Raw genomic sequence first — 18,267 nt, 5'->3', positions numbered from 1 at the left:
CTTCTCCTGAAGTAGTTTCCTCATGTGTAGAATGAGGAAACTGTATTAAAGGACCTCTAAATTCCTTCCAACTTTAAAATCCAATGATTTTATGAAACAGAGGTGGAACAGAAAGTCATCAGTGAAAAACATTCTATTGTAGCTGTGTGAGAATAGGAAATATGCAAACAACCCCCTGCCTTTTTTTAACCAAAAATATTCCAACCTATTTCTAATTAGAGCATGTACTTCATTTCCAACTCTACTTAGCTAATCAAAATACTAGTTTAACGCATGGTTTGCAGTCAAGACATTTTCCCACCCCAAAGGTTTCCTTCCTAATCACCAGAACTGAGACTGGGGGCAAGAGAAAGCTGCCTTTCATTTTTCTAATTGAAAAGTATGACAGCTTAGGGCTAACTGAAAGCACTATAATTTGCTACCATTTCACCCATATTATGAGCACTGCAAACAATTACTTTCTCTCTGAGATAATTTCAAGTTTTCATCTTTTACATAAGGCTGTAAGGCCATATTCCCAGAGTGTTTATTAAATTCCCTGCACTTATTTGGAGTGTGTGAATGGCAAAATACGAATTCTCCCTACACACTGCATAAAGAGTTGCTTCAATGGGACATCCATTTCTAGTCACAATGACATTGTTTATTTAGTACTGACTATCTGCACAGATTGTTGTAACAATAAATCTGTGGTAAAAAGCCTCCTTCACTGAGTCATTTTGTCTTAAAAGTTTTAACCAGCTTACTTGACTTTATATCATCATTTACTATACAGTTTACATTCAAAATCTATATAGTCAAAGCAGGGAGAGAAGGGACCTTTCTATAACTTAAGAAAGCTACCATTGCAAACATATTTAAATGCTTTCAACTAATAATCCATAAAAGAATATCCTATGATAAAGCTACAAGGTAAGAGAATTATGAATATACACTGGCAAAAGTTGCTACTCCCTGAGAAATCCAGCAATAAGGAAGGATAGGAGCAAGATGCCAGTGTGTGCAAAGTGATCCAGAAATAAGGAATCATATAATCTTTAAATATCTTGCCTTCAAAAGCAAAACATATTTTTAAATCTTCACAAACTGAGCTTTGTCAGCATCTAAGGAAAAAGGTAAAATACTTAACAAAAGGTACAGAAAAGGTGCAAAGCTCTGCAGAGGAAAAGTAAATGAGTATTTTGAGTTTACCCAAATGTTAAGGCCTCTTTCTCATTCTCACAAATGACCCTCAGACTTGAGCTGTTCAAAAATTTCCAAATGAGCCCATCTGTTCACCAAGATATTTCTATGTTAAAAACCTTCAGGAAGGCATGAGGCCCAGTTTTTATGATCCCAAATTACCTTGGTTTCAATTTAATATTTGTAAACTGGGATTCCCTTAAGAAGAAAGTTAAAATTTTCATTCTTAAAAATAAAGGGATATTAAGAAACAAAACCCTATCCCTTGCTCCATTTTCAGAGTCCATATTCCAAAATTGTAGCTTATTCATCCCAAGACATTAAGAAAACATTATGTTGCAACACTGATTTAGAAATTTGTACTTTTGTGTGAGTGTATAATATTGTAATGTAAAATTAGTACATTATAATAAATGTCCCTTTTCTTGGCATTTCCTCTAAGTGAATCATCTTAGGAAGCTTTTCTTTCATTTTAATTTGTCTTTATGTCACCGTATACAACCACCTTAATAAGATGGAGTTAAGAGAAAAATATTTAAGACTTAGTTGTGGCCCCTACAATAACTGTGCTTTTCAGGTAATTTAAATTTTTATTAGATGAAAATACTGGTTAATGACCACAATGGTCTAGAGACCACCTCCAATCATATAAAAAGAAAATAGCTTCAAATCTCTTAGTGAAGGGCTTCCTAGGTGGCACAGTGGTTGAGAATCCGCCTGCCAATGCAGGGGACACGGGTTCGATCCCTGCTCCAGGAAGATCCCACATGCTGCGAAGCAACTAAGCCTGTGTGCCACAACTACTGAGCCTGCGCTTTAGAGCCCGTGAGCCACAACTATTGAACCCGTGTGCTGCAACTACTAAAGCCCACGCGCCTAGAGCCCATGCTCCACAACAAGAGAAGCCACAGTAATGAGGAGCCACGCACCACAACGGAGAGGAGCCACGCACCATAACAGAGAGTAGCCGCGCACCACAATGAAGAGTAGCCCCCACTCACTGCACCTAAAAAAAAGAAAGCCCGTGCACAGCAAAAAAGACCCAACACAGCCAATAAAATAAATAAATTAAAAAAAAACTCAGTGAAGAAATTATCCCCACTCTAAAAACATTCCTATCCTTCTTTGACTATATGTTTCTCATATCACAAAAGCACTTACTTTGAATACCACTGTTCACATTCATAATGAATATTACTAATAATTACTTTGATCTTACCTGCTTGATTATGCAACTAAGCTAATTATTTTCCCCATCAACAGCAGTGGAAATGTATAGAATGAATTAACAGAAGCAAAATTTCTATCTAAACTAACCACATTTCCAGTAATGCAGCTGGGTTATTCAAAGGACATGTTTTTGTGTTGTTGTTGCTGCTCAGAAAAGCAATCACATCTATGGCTTCATAGTAAGAAATGTCCAAAACCCCCCATTTTGTAGCTGATTATGCTTCTCAGTGTTAACTCCAACTCCAAAAGCAAAATCCTGCACCACTTACTCTGCCATCAAAGACTAACCATAAAATACTGGCTTCAAGCTACTTATCAAATCACCTTTGTATAACAAAATTGGAGACCCGAGTTAGATAAGTTTAGATATCTACCTACTAATGACAATACAAATCAGAAAAAAATTAGTCTCACCCATACCAAATTATCATTTAAAACACAATAAAACCATAGGTCAATAAAATAAATAAGACCTTTTCTGAGAAATACAGCCTCATTACATACTTATGTGGCTGTTCATGAGATACATAAGTTTTTCAAGCTGAATGATTACTACCAAACAAATTAAAGCAAATTCAAGTTGGAAAAGGAGAGATGCTTTCTAAGTAAATATATAACAACATTTTATTAGTTATTTCTAGCCAGTAAAACTTGATTATCTTGTTTGGGCTCCTCCTTGTTATTTCAAGCTTAAAGGAACTCATTAAACTACTGAAAAAGGAAGGGAAAACCTGGTAATAAAGTAATTCTGAAGTGTTAACACAGATTAGAGTCCTGATCATCTAAATATATGTGTAATCCTCTCCTATTTGCCTAAAGGTCATTAATAATTTTAAGTTGGTGTTGCTTTCTTTATACACGTGTGTGTGCTGACACACACATGCATGCATGCACACATCCCATTTGGTTGTTTCTTTGTATAACTTCAGATAGCAAAAACAGTGCATTTAAGATGGAAATAGAAAAGGCAATTAACTTCCTAAGCTTTTTAGATCACTCCCACTATGGTAACTCTCAAATTACATCAGTTTGTGAGTCTTTAAAGAGAAATGTATAAATTTTGGTCCAAAAAAAAAAAAAAACAACACCCCATTTGTTGGAAAAATAAAATTCCCACCACTAGATGATAGTTACAATACTGGTTAATGATGAACATTCCACATACCAACGTGAGAATCAAGGATTTTCCTCTTAAAGGTATATAGTGGCAAATAATTTTAAAAATGTAAGTACAGTTATCTATCTAAGTATTTCAGTGGGAGAAGGGGAGGAGAAACAATGAACCCATAGTCTCATTTTTAAAAAAATTTTTTTAAGAAACACTTTCCATCTAAATTGTCAGCATAAAGGAGGTTTGAAAAACTATAAAAAATTTGTAAACCAATCTGATTCATCTGGTATGGATAGCAAATGGCTATCAGGCCTCAAAAATGGAAATGGAGTAAAGTCAAATAGTAACAAAAATTATGCTTTGACCACAACTAAGATAGTAACAAGAAAATAATTTGGGATAAATACAAATGTCACATTAAATAGATCGTGAAAGATGTAAAACTCAATTCTCTTTTCAAATAAATCTTACCTAAAAGAAGGATTATAGAAAATGGGAATGTATGATTTTTTTTTTAATAAAATAATTCTGCTTCAGTGCAAATGTGTAGTCAAGGAAAAATAAAGAAAGAAGGAAGGGAGGAAGGGAAAAAGAGAAAGAGAAAAGAAAAGAAAAGAGAAATCAAATGAAACTAAAATGTTTCAGGTGACTTAGCAGGAACAGTTTCCACAGCCTTTCACACTGTTGACAATTTCCTCTTGTAGTTTCTTCCTTTCCTCCTCTTTGGACACATTTTCTTTCTTTGCATCCCATTTGGGGTTATCATGGTTTTGCACACGGCTGCTTTGTGTATGCCACATTTCTGAATAGATACTGCCAGGGTTAGCAAGCAAACCATGGTGGGTACCACGTTCAGCTACCTTACCCTAATAAGCAAAAATAAGAGAAACGAAGAGAAAGTCAAATAACTAGCATAATAATTGAAATTACATAATACTTTCTAAGCAAGAATTTTCAAAGATTTGCATTCATTAAAATACCTTTCCCAATTCTTCATTATAGTATAAATGGGAAAAACTGAGGCAGGAATGCTTTCTTTACTGTTGAGCTATCAGTCCAGTGAACAAACAAAAAGCTATGAAATTTCATATACCATAAACCATTTCACTTAAAGGAAATAAAATTTGAATATTTTTTCATTTTGAAGAGCAGAAAAAGAAGGTGAAGATTTTCTAAAGGTGATATTTTCTGTAATCAGTAAATCAAATTTAAATCAAAAACACTATTATTTATATAGAGATTTAAAGGATTTAAAAAAAAATCCCAAAATCCTATGTTTACTTTGAAATAAAAAAGATTTCTCCATGAAAAGTTTATTTCTTGCAGTAGCTATTTTTCTTAACAATGGCTATTAAACTTAACATTGGCTATTAAACTTAATATTGCATAGATTTGGTATTGATTCCAAACTCTTATCTACAATTAATTTGTCTCTGGACAGCTACTCTTAGATGTGCAGCTTTTACTGGTACTCGTGGTGAGAGGACCTTTACAAATATACCCTTAAGCAAAATAACTGAGTATGGTATTAACAGATAAAAACTACTATATATACAATGGATAAACAAAAAGGATTTACTGTATAGCACAGGGAATTGTATTTAATATCTTGTAATAACCTATAAAGGAATATAACCTGAAAAAAATCTGAATGATTAAAACACAATATTGTATACTAACTGCACTTCAATTTAAAAAAATTCTCAAAGAAAACTGCACTAAAAATTATTAGAAACAATGGAATTATTTTCACAGGAAACCAATGAAATAAATCACAAAAATGTATCCTACTTATAAAAATGCGTATTTTAAATTATTTGTATTGAAGCATAAATGTACATAGCTTAAAAAGTCAAATAATAATTATAAAGCTTATAACAAAAAGTAGTCTTTTGTCTCCTCCTTCTCCACCCTTGAATATCTCTCTTATTCCCAAATTCGTAGCTATTTCTTCTGGCATTTACGTACACATATACATATTAAAGAGATTCAGCACTTTTAACTATTCCATATTCCCACTGCCTCATTCTTCACTCTCCTAATAACATTGGTTATAACACAAATGTTATTTAAGTTAGTACACAATGTTTACTTTATTATGACTATTGAGCCAAGTAGGTACTAGGATTTTATATATATTTTCTCATAATTTTTTATTCTTCCTGGACGTAGTAACTGCCTTGTTTTTTCATTTGCTTAGTTTTCTATATCACTATTGGTAATTCTCTCTAAACTTTAAGCCTGTTTGAACAGTATTTTTCTCATAATCAACTATATTAATCAATTATTCATCACACATCCTCTCTCTCCGAGATATTCCTCTCACAGCTTTTAAGTTCTTTCCCTTAACCTCAATTCTAAAATTTTATGATAATTTGTCTTTTATTTTTCTTTCCTCCATTTATTGTGATGGGTACTTTCAATTTGGAAACTCATGCTCTGAAGTTCCTGACATTTTCTGGGTATGATTCTTTGGTTACTTCCTTCCCTTTTTCCTATCCCCTCTTTCTAGAACAACCATTAATCAAACGTTGGACCTCTTACACTAGTTCTCTTTTCTTACCTTTCCTCTATTTTCTTATTTTGTTCTACTCTTTATAAATTTCCTTGACTTTATTTCAGCAACGACATTTTTCATTTTCAAAATCTCTTGTTCTCTGGTTGTTTCTGTTTACTTACAACCCCTATTTTAAATTCGAAATGTTGTAAGAATGGTAAAAATGAATGCCTATATATGCTTCTCCTAGGTCAGCAACTGTTAATTTTTCCACATTTGCTTTCTCTCACTTCATCCTATCTCTAAATTTACATTACTTTTTGATAAATCATTTAAGAATGAGTTGTGGACATCATTACACATCACCCCTAAGTATTTCATTAGTATGTATCTCCTGAAAACAAGGACATTCTCCTACATGACTAGACTATATCACACCCAAGAAATTTACCTTATAGTTCATATTCAGACTTTACCAATTATCCCAATAATATCCTTTATATATATATTTTTCATCCAGGATCCAATCAGGATCAACACACTGAATTTAGAAGTTTCCTAGTCTGAGTGAGTGTGACAATGACATTTCTAAAATGTCCAGGCTTGTTTTTTAAAAAATGCCCTTCAAGTTGTATTTGTCTAGTTGTTCCTGATTCTTAGATCCAGGCTAAACATTTTTGTTGAAATACAATAGAGGTGATGATATGTCCTCAGTGTATCATAATTAGGAGGTACATAATGTCAGTTTGCTCCACAACTAATGATTTAAGTTTGGTTACTTGGTTAAAGTAGTGTCTACCAGATTTCTCTATTTTAAAGGTACTTTTATCTCTTTGTAATCAATAAGTAATCTATGTGTTATGCTTTCAAACTGTGTAAATATTCTATTCCCCAACAGTTTTTCACCATATGGTTTTAGCAAACAATGATGATCCTTATCAGAATCATTTATAACAATGGTGGTTGCAAAATATGATTTTCTAAACTTATTCCTTCTATGTGTTAGCATTCTTTTTTTGAATGTTATAATTAACATAAAATATTATATTAGTTTCAGGTGTACAACACAGTGATTCATTGTTTTTATACATTATGAAATGATTACCTCAATTAAGTTGTTACCATCCATCACCATATAAAGTTATTTTAATATTATTGACTATATGCCCTACATATACCTTACAACCCCATGACTTAGTTTGTACCGCTTAATACCCTTCTCCTATTTCATCTGTCCCCCCATCCTCTCCCCTCTGGCAACTACCAGTGTGTTCTCCGTATCTAGAAGTCTATTTCTGTTTTGTTTGTTCAACTGCTCTGTTTTTCAGATTCCATACATAACTAAAATCATACGGTATTTGTTTTTCTCTGTCTGACTTATTTTACTTAGCATAATACCCTTCAGGTCCATTAATGTTGCTGTAACTGGCAAGATTTCATTTTCAAAGAAGAGCTTTCCTTAAGTACCACTGTAGAATTACAGATTAGTTTTTTATTCAATGTGCTGTAATTCATTAGTATCATTTTTTTTTTTTTTGATGTTCAAATCATTCCACATTTGGCCAGTGGGAACCCATTCAAAATGGTTCCTGAGTCCTTGTGATACGTCATTTATTTCCCTGCTCCAGATATGGAATCAGTCATTTCTCCAAGGAGTCTTGGTTCCTTTTAGTGAGGAACAGTATTTAGTGTCTAAGATCTAGGTGCTAGTTATACTCATTACGACTGGGATTTCATTACTTCTAGGCCTTTTCACGGAACAGAGATAGGAACTTCTTTCTCATCATGAACTCATATTGATAATTCTATTCCAATATAACATCACAAGGTTCCTCCTCTTCTTCTCCCATTCCATATCTGTATCTTTCTTCTCCCAAGTAAGACCTCTATTTCCCAACAACATCAATATATTTACTCACATGCTCAATCTTACAATATACACAAAAGTTTCAAGATAGCTACTCCCATGCTACTACCAACAACAAACTAAATTTAAATCTGAGTTATTTTTATCCTTATAATATATTCCACTAGGGCTAGATAATCAGAGTAATGTGTAAAAAGTTATTTGGGTTAATTCTGCAAGCTATTTTTCTTCCACATGGTTATCAATTTTTTATGTAGCTAGTTTTACTTCTTTCTGTTTGTATTCAACTCCTGTTTTGTCCCCATCCTTGTTGATTTTTAAATTTTTAAATATATAAAAACATTAGCATGGTTCAAAAGTAAAAATAATACAAAAAATATACTAGCAAAGTCTTACTCCCTCCCCTATGTCTTCTACCTCTTTTTGTCCCCATTCTGTAGGTAACCAATGTCTTTAGTTTCTAGTTTATCCTCCCAGGGCTTCTTTTTGCAGAAACAAGTAAATATACATATGTTTCCACCACATTCTCCTTGCAAAAGATAGCATACTATATACTCTTTTGCATCTTTCTTACTTACTTTCAGTTAACACCATATCCTGGAACTCATGCCATAAAAATCTTCTTTACTTTTTTCTTAACATTTGTCCTTATTTTAAAATGCTATATTTTCCACGACCTCTGATGATATTAATTATATTTTTAAGTTTTCTTATTATGCTCTCTGCATTGTCTACATTTTCTACTGATATTTTTTCTGCTTGCTTTGGAGGCCTTCCTTAAATATCCACTGACACTAAAATACAGTATTAAAAAAGCTGACTGGAAGCTCTATGTGCATGGGAATAGGCTTCTCAGCTGTTGGGTTTCACTGAAGGATGATCATATGTGTACCTGGTCATTTTGTTGGAGTCCCCAAACATGAATATCTTTTTTATGGGGCTACGTTTGTTTCTCCAGAGGAGAATCCTCTAATTATCTGCTGGTGAGGAAAGGAGTGGTGACAGTAGAAATAAACAACTGGTTGGCAAGGTTCTTGGGGCCAGCGGCATGAGAGGGTCTGTGGTCTTATTCTTCGGTATGTTTTGATATCCAGTTAATCCTGCCCCTCTTTGTTAATGTGCTTGGTAATTTTCTTGTGTCCAGAGCCTCTCTGACTCAATTTCCTGACAAGTAAACCTCCAGTCTCTTGCCATGGTTGGGAACAGGTAATCACCATGCTGCAGGGGGGTGACGAAGGGCCTTGGAAACTCTATTTCTTATGCAGACTTAATATTAATACTACCAGAGACTGTTGACAGAACACAAGAGGTCACATTAGTTTCACGAGAAAATGAAAATCTCTGATCTTCATAATTAAGCAATTATAGAACCATCAAATTAAACATAAAGAGATTTTAGATACAAATGGTATGATCAATTGTTAGTTCCAATTATAATCCAAACCCCAAGTGGCAATGTTAAGGTATAAATGTACAGAACCTCCTGGCATGAGGCAGGTAAGCAAATGCTTCTTATTTTTCACATTTTATATTTATAAGAAAAGGCTCTATGTACATGACTGCATACAATTGGAAAGTTTAGTACAAAGCACAAAAGAGCAGGTTTTATTTCAGATACGTGAACATCAATGATATAATAAAGTATATTTAGAAAATTTCCCATTTAAGACATTTTGGAACAATTATACTGAAAAAAAAATCAGTTTATTTTTTAGTGAAGGTTAGTATTTTTGAACAAACCAACAAAAACACCTAGGGTAGCAAGTGCACAGGTAACATATGAAAGAAATAATATATATCACAGAACTGAACATCCTATAAGAAATTTTAGTGGCATGGAAAATTCTCTCTCAACATAGAAAGTACAGAAGGCCTCTTCTCTCAACTCCCAGTACTCGGGCTTTCAAAATGATAAAGAATTGAAGGTTTACTTACTAGAAGGGAAAAATAAGCATAGAGAACACTATTAGAAATAATCAAGTACAAAGAGGGGTGGGGATAAGATACACCTACAGAGAGGAGAAAAGAAAAACTATTAAAATTTTCAAATCTACCAATCATAATAGTGGCACTCTGATTTTTTCAGAACATTTAGACAGTACATTATTATAGTAATTCCCTCAGAGAAATAAAGCAGGCTGTCCTTTTTCTTACTTTCCTCAGGAAGAAAAAGATAAAACAAAAAAGGCCATGCTTGAAAATGACCACTTCATTTTATAGTGATTTTCTTTTAGACATCAAGAGTAAGCACAGGTATTAGAAAAATGAAAATATAAAATACAGTGGGATACATTGAGCAAAGATTCTGTACAGAGCAAAAATGAATGCAGAAAAATTATTTTAAATACATACTTTTTAAAACTCCTTCTACCATATCAGGATTTAATGTTTTCCTCATCTAACTTTGCTTTTAAAACTTTCATAAAGAGTGAGTTAATACAGTTTATTAATTTTTGGAAGTAGCATGCATTATTTCCTATCAAAAGGAGGTAAAAATGGAGTCCTATCAGGATTCAATCTTACTCAAAGAACACAAATTCTATAACTTTCTTTAGAAACAATACTTAAGTTGCTTGTGTTTGTAACAATTTCTAATGTCCTTCAAATACAAAACTTTAAAGTTAAACCTCTTACCTGGTCCAAGACAATGATTTCGTCTGCATCAACCACTGTTGATAATCTGTGTGCAATGAAAATAGAAGTTCTGTGTTTGACTGCATCCCTCATGGCACCAAGAATAGTCTGCAAGTTTGATAACAAGAACAGTAGGAAGGGAAAAAAAAGATTTTTCTATTAGGTAAATGTAAATTAAAAGAAGCATACATTTCTGAAAAGAACATACAAAATGTCAGTTAATTTCATATTATATAAACTTTATACCACTACCAAATATCTTACCTAATCTAAATAATTACTAAGAGAATAAAATCAATCAAAGAGGGAAGACAAATACGACCATATTATTATGGAAAAAAATTAGCTTTAAGATAGGCAACATTTCTTTAAATTATAAAGTTTGGGAGAAGGTGGATATTTTCTATACTTAAAAATAAACAAATAAATAACAATGATGAATCCGATGCTATCAGAAGCATAGCCAGATATGATGTTTATCTGGCCAATGAGAGCAAAAACAAAATGAGGAGCGACTCAAACGATAGGATGTAGAGAAATACAAAAAAAGTCAAGAAAGACAGGAGATTCAAAGGGTACAGAAGCACTTGCTTTTCCTTAGTTCAAACTCAGAGGACAGAAAGGGCGACAAGGACAACTATGCATGCTTAACTTGAGAAACTTCTCTTTCAGAAGCAGTCTGACTTCTTAAGGCATCTGGAAAATACATTTTTGTTTACTGCCTGCAAAATGTAAGACAGCTGTATATATATTCACCTATATTTGGAAACCTGGGTCTAAGTACAGCTAGCTAGATGGAAATAGCAGTGTAGGGGATGGGGATATTCCCAATGGCTTCCTACAGGTATCTCTAATCAGTGTATTTATTAAAGAAATAAAATTATCATGAGTAGATGGTTACCCAGGAAAAGAAGAACTTATATTTTACTACAGCAGACTGAAAATCAAGTGCAGGGTCAATTCTAAGAAAAACTGTGATGTCTGGGGGGGACTCCTCTTTCCTACCCTCCAGAACTTAAACTCTGACATCCTACTGAGGCTCTGCACTTTTTTTAAAAGGTTGATTAAAATTTATCAAATCTTTTGGTAACTCATTTCTTCAAGGGGAAGTGTTATCTGCTGGCAATTAATGGGTTATGCTCTGTGAGATAATAAAAATATGTGACTCAAATAATGCCTATTGTTATGACTGAATTTGTGATAAATGTGGATGACATTTTTAGGTATAAAGTTCTTGTAAACAGATTCCTATTCTGCATATGAATGGAATCTGGTGCAGCTTAAGGTTCCCTTTAAATATATCAATAACAAATCCTCAGATTAGCTCAAGATGGCAGAGTAGAAGGACGTGAGCTCACCCCTTCTTATGTAAACACCAAAATCACAATCAACAAGTGAACAATCATTGACAAAAAAACACTGGAACCTACCAAAAAAGATACCCTACATCCAAAGGCAAAGAAGAAGTCACAACAAGACAGTAGGAGGGGCGCAATCACAATAAAATGAAATCCAATACTTGCTGGGCAGGTGACCCATAAACTGGAAAATAATTACAACACAGAAGTTCTCCCACAGAAGTGAAAGTCCTGAGCCCCACCTAAGGCTTCCCAGCTTGGGGGCCCAGCAATGGGAGGAGGAGCCCCCAGAGAACAAGGTTTTGAAGGCCAGTGGGGTTTGATCACAGGAATCCCACAGGGCTGGGAAAAGCAGAAACTTTTCCCACTCTTGGAGGGCTCACACAAGGTCAGGTGCACACCAGAACCCAGGGGAAATAAATCAGTGACCTCATAAGAGACTGGGCCAGACCTACCTGCTAGTAATGGAGGGTCTCCTGCAGAGGCAGGGGGTGGCTATGGTTCACTGCAGGGACAAAGACACTGGCAGCAGCATATCTGCAGGGTACTCACTGGTGTGAGCCCCCCCAGAGGCCACCATTAGCCACACCCTACACACTGTAGGGTGCAGTGTTGGGACACCTCAGGCCAAGCAACCAACAGGGCAGGAACACAGCCCCACCCATCAGCAGACAATCTGATAAAGTTTTCCTGAGCACAGCCCTGACCACCAGAGGGCCAAGACCCAGCTCCACCCACCAGGCAGCAGGAACCAGCCCTTCCCATCAAGAAGGCTGCACAAGCCCCTTAGACAGCCTCATCCACCAGAGGGCAGACAGCAGAAGAAGAACTACAATCCAGCAGGCTGTGGAAGGGAACCTACAATCACAGAAAGTTAGACAAAATGAGATGGCACAGGAATATGTCCCAGATGAAGGAAAAAGATAAAACTCCAGAAGAACAGCTAAGTGAAGTGGAGATAGGCAATCTACTGGGAAAAGAATTCAGAGTAATGATAGTGAAGATGATTCAAAATCTTGGAAAAAGAATGCAGGCAAGGATCGAGAAGATGCAAGAACTATTTAACAAAGACCTAGAAGAAATAAAGAACAAACAAACAGAGATGAACAATATAATAGCTGAAAATGAAAAATACACTAGAAAGAATCAATAGCAGAATAACTGATGCCGAATGGATAAGTGACCTGGAAGACAGAATGGTGGAAATCACTGCCATGGAACAGAATAAAGAAAAAAGAATGAAAAGAAATGAGGACAGTCTAAGAGACCTCTGGGGCAACATTAAACACACCAACATTCATACTATAGGGGTCCCAGAAAGAGAAGAAAGAAGAAGGACCTGAAAAAGTATTTGAAAGATAATAGCTGAAAAGTTCCTTAACATGGGAAAGGGAACAATTCACCCAAGTCCAGGAAGCACAGAGAGGCCCTGGCAGGATAAACCCAAGAAGGAACATGCCAACACACAGTACTTAACTTGACAAAAGTTAAAGAAAAAATATTAAAGCAACATGGGAAAAGCAACAAATAACATACAAGGGAACTCCTATATGGTTATCAGCTGATTTCTCAACAGAAACTCTGCAGGTCAGAAGGAAGTGTCACAATATACTTAAAGAGATAAAAGGGAAAAATCTACAACCAAGAATACTCTACCCAACAAGGCTCTCATTCAGATTTGATGGAGAAATCAAAAGCTTTACAGAAAAGTAAAGGCCAAGAGAATTCAGCACCACCGGACCAGCTTTGCAACAAATGCTAAAGATACTTCTCTAAGTGGAAAAGAAAAGGCCACAACTAGAAACAGGAAAATTACAAACAGAAAAGCTCACTGTTAAGGCAAACATACAGTAAAGGAAGGAAATCACCTGCACACACACATATGATATCAAAACCAGCAATTGTGAGGAGGGCACAAATACAGAGTATTAGAAATGCAATTGAAATTAAAAGACCAGAATACTATACAGAAATCTCATTGTAACTGCAAACCACAAATCTACAATGGATACACACAAAAAAGAAAAAGTAATAAAAACACAACACTAAAGTTAGTCATCAATTCACAAGAGAAGAGAAAAAAAGAGAAAGGGAAGAAAAAAGACCAAAAGAAACAAATCCAAAACAATTAACAAAATGGCAATAAGAACATACATATAAATAATTACCTTAAATGCAAACAGATTAAAAGCTCCAACCAAAGACAGACAGGCTGAATGGATACAAAAGCAAGAACCATATATATGCTGTCTATACGAGGCCCACTTCAGATCTATGGACACATACAGACTGAAAGTGAGGGGATGGAAAAAGGTATTCCATGCAAATGGAAATCAAAAGAAAGCTGGAGTAGCAATGCTCATATCAGACAAAGTAGACTTTAAAACAAAGACTGTTATAAGAGACAAAGAAGGACACTACATAATGATCAAGGGATTAATCCAAGAAGAAGATGTAACAATCGTAAATATCTATGGACCCAAGATAGGAGTACCTCAATACAGAAGGCAAATGCTAACAGCCATAAAAGGGGAAAGCAACAGTAACACAATAATAGTGGGGGATTTTAACACCCCACTTCCACCAATGGATTGATCATCCAGACAGAAAATTAATGAGGAAACACAAGCTTTAAATGACACAACAGAGCAGATAGAATTAATGGCTATTTACAGGACATTTCATCCAAAAGCAGCAGAATACACTTTCTTCTCCAGTGCACACGGAACATTCTCCAGGATTGATCACATCTTGGATCAAAAATCAAGCCTTGGTAAATTTAAGAAAACTGAAATCATAGCAAGTATCTTTTCTGACTAAAACGCTATGAGATTAGAAATCAACTACAAGAAAAAAAAAACATAAAAAACACGAACACATGGAAGCTAAACAACCAACGGATCACTGAAGAAATTAGAGGAAATCAAAAGAATACCTAGAAACAAATGAAAACAAAAGCACAATGATCCAACACCTATGCGACACAGCAAAAGCAGTTCTAAAGGGGAAGTTCATAACAATACAATCTTACCTCAGGAAACAAGAAAAATCACAAATAAACAACCTAACTTCACATCTAAAGCAAACAGAGAAAGAACAAACAAAACCCAAAGTTAGCAGATGAAAGAAATCATAAAGATCAGAACAAAAACAAATGAAATAGAAATGAAGGAAAAAACAGAAACGATCGAGGAACCTAAAAATTGGTTCTTTGAAAAGATAAACAAAATTGACAAACCTTTAGCCAGACTCATCAAGAAAAAAGGGAGAGGACTCAAATCAATAAAATTAGAAATGGAAAAGAAGTTACAATGGACACCACAGAAATCCAGGACCATGAGAGACAACTTCAATCAACTATATGCCAATAAAATGCACAACCTGGAAGAAATGGACAAATTCTTAGAAAGGTACAATCTCCCAAGACTGAATAAAGGAAGAAATAGAAACTATGAACAGACCAACAAGTACTGACATTGAAACTGATTTAAAAACTCCCAACAAACAAAAGTCCAGGACCTGATGGCTTCACAGGCAAATGCTATCAAACATTTAGAAAAGAGTTAACACCTATTCTTCTGAAACTATTCCAAAAAACTGCAGGGGAAGGAACACTCCCAAACTCATTCTTTGAGGCCACCATCACCATTATACCACAACCAGACAAACATACCACAAAAAAAGAAAATTACAGGCCAATATCACTGATGAACATAGAAGCAAAAATCCTCAACAAAATACTATCAAACTGAATCCAATAATACATTAAAGGGATCATACACCATGACCAAGTGGGATTTATCTCAGAAATGCAAGGAGTTTTCAATATATGCAAATCAATCAATATGATGCACCACATCAACAAAGTGAAGAATAAAACCATATGATCATCTCAATAGATACAGAAAAAGCTTTGGAGAAAGTTAACACCCATTTATGATAAAAACTCTCCAGAAAGTGGGCATAGTGGGAACATACTTCAATATAAAAAAGGCCATATATGACAAATTTACAGCTAATATCATACTCAATGGTGAAAAGCTGAAAGCGTTTCCTCTAAGATCAGGAACAAGACAAGGATGTCCTCTCTTGACACTGCTATTCAACATAGTTTTGGAAGTCCTAGCCACGGCAATCAGAGAAGAAAAAGAAAAAAATGGATTCCAAATTGGAAAAGAAGAAATAAAACTGTCACTGTCTGCAGATGACATGATACTATACATAGAAAATCCTAACCATGCTACCAAAAACTACTACAGCTCATCAATGAATTCTGTAAAGTTGCAGGATTCAAAATTAACACACAGAAATCTGTTGCATTTCTATATGCTAACAAAAAAAAAATCAGAAAGAGACATTAAAGAAACAATCCCGTTTCCCATTGCATCAAAAATAATAAAATAACTGAGAATATACCTACCTAAGGAGGCAAAAGACCTGTACTCTGAAAAGTGTAAGATGCTGATGAAAGAAACTGAAGAAGACACAAACAGATGGAAAGATCTACCATGTTGAGACTTCCCTGGGGGTCCAGTGGGTAAGACTCCATGCTCTCAATGCAGGGGCACCAGGTTTGATGCCTGATCGGGGTACTATATCCTGCATGCCACAACTAAGTGTTTGTATGATGCAACTAAGAAGTCCACAGGCTGGAACTAAGAAGTCGGCGTGCTGCAACTAAGGATCCCACATGCCACAATGAAGATCCGGTCTGCTGCAACTAAGACCTGGTACAGCCTAAATAAGTAAATATATAAATATTTAAAAAAACACAGATCTACTATGTTCTAGGACTGGAAGAATCAATAGGGTCAAAATGTCAATATTGGCAAAATACTACCCAAGGCAATCTACAGATTCAATGCAATGCCTATCAAATTATCAATGGGATTTTTCACAGAACTAGAATAAAAAATCTTAATATTTGTATGGAACCATGAAAGACCCTGAATAGCTATGACAAACTTGAGAAAAAAAAAAACAGAGCTGGAGGAATCAGGCTCCCTGACTTCAGAATACACTACAAAGCTACAGTCATCAAAACAGTATGGTACTGGCACAAAAACAGAAATAAAGATCAATGGAAAAGGACAGAGGGCCCAGAAATAAACCCACACACCTACGGCCAATTAATCTACCACAAAGGAGGCAAGACTATAAAATGGAGGAAAGACAGTCTCTTCAATAAATGGTGCTGGGAAAACTGGACAGCTACAGGAAAAAAAATGAAATCACAACATTCTTTAATATCATACACAAAAATAAACTCAAAATGGATTACAGACCTAAATATAAGACCAGATACTATAAAACTCTAGAGGAAAACATAGGCACTCTTTGACATAAATCACAGCAATATCTTTTTCAATCTATCTCACAGAGTAATGGAAAACAAACAAAAATAAACAAGTGGGATCTAATTAAACTCAAAAGCTTCTGCACAGCAAAGGAAACCATAAACAAAATGAAAAGACAACCCACAGAATGGGAGAAAATATTTGCAAATGATGCACCCAACAAGGTATTAATCTCCAAAATTTACAAACAGCTCATGTGGTTAAAAATCAAAAAACAAACAACCTAATCAAAACATGGGCAGAAGACCTAAAGAGACATTTCTCCAAAGAAAACACACAGATGGCCAAGAGGCCTATGAAAAGATGCTTAAAATCACTGATTATTAGAGAAATGCAAATCAAAACTACAATGAGCTATCACCTCACACCAGTCAGAATGGCCATCATCAAAAAATGTGTAAATGATAAATGCTGGAGAGGGTGTGGAGGAAAGAGAACCCTCCTACACTGTTGGTGGGAATGTAAATTGGTATAGGCACTATAGAGAACAGTATGGACATTCCTTAAAAAACTAAAAATAGAGCTACCATATGATTCAGCAATCCCACTCCAGGGCATGTATCCATAGAAAACCATAATTCGAAAGCATACATGCACCCCATAGTTCACTGCAGCACTATTTATAATAGCCAGGACATGGAAGCAACCTAAAAGTCCATCGACGGAGGAATGCATAAAGAAGATGTGGTACATATATCCAATGGAATATTAGCCATTAAAAAGATTGAAATAATGCCATTGCAGCAACATGAATGGACCTAGAGATTATCATACTAAGTGAAGTAAGTCAGACAAAGAAAAATATCATATGATATCGCTTATATGCAGAATCTAGAAAAAATGATACAAATGAACTTATTTACAAAAGAGAAACAGACACAGAGACTTAGAGAATGAAATTATGCTTATCGGGGGGAAGAGTTGGGGGAGGGATAGATTAGGATAGTTTGGGATTGACATGTACACACTGCTATATTTAAAATACAATGCCTTTCCATGAAAAATAAATAAAATAAAAACTTTCTAAATAA

General features: G+C 34.9%; 1 protein-coding gene across 1 annotated transcript in view; it reads right to left on the bottom strand.

Annotated features, from left to right (window-relative positions):
* Window positions 1-627: 627 nt before the first annotated feature.
* Window positions 628-18,267, bottom strand: part of ABCB7 (ATP binding cassette subfamily B member 7) — a 110,279-nt gene continuing 92,639 nt past the window's right edge. Inside the window, exons 15-16 of the mRNA XM_057718412.1 lie at window positions 10,522-10,629; window positions 628-4,389 (exon numbers count right to left, since the gene is read on the bottom strand). Of these exons, the coding sequence (XP_057574395.1) occupies window positions 4,174-4,389; window positions 10,522-10,629 (324 nt within the window). The 3' untranslated portion in view covers window positions 628-4,173. The remainder of the gene's footprint in view (window positions 4,390-10,521; window positions 10,630-18,267) is intronic.

Source organism: Hippopotamus amphibius, chromosome X (assembly GCF_030028045.1).
Source record: "Hippopotamus amphibius kiboko isolate mHipAmp2 chromosome X, mHipAmp2.hap2, whole genome shotgun sequence".
Classification (NCBI taxonomy): domain Eukaryota; kingdom Metazoa; phylum Chordata; class Mammalia; order Artiodactyla; family Hippopotamidae; genus Hippopotamus; species Hippopotamus amphibius.
The sequence above is the reverse complement of the archived record's forward strand: the minus strand, read 5'-3'. Positions and strand labels throughout refer to the sequence as shown.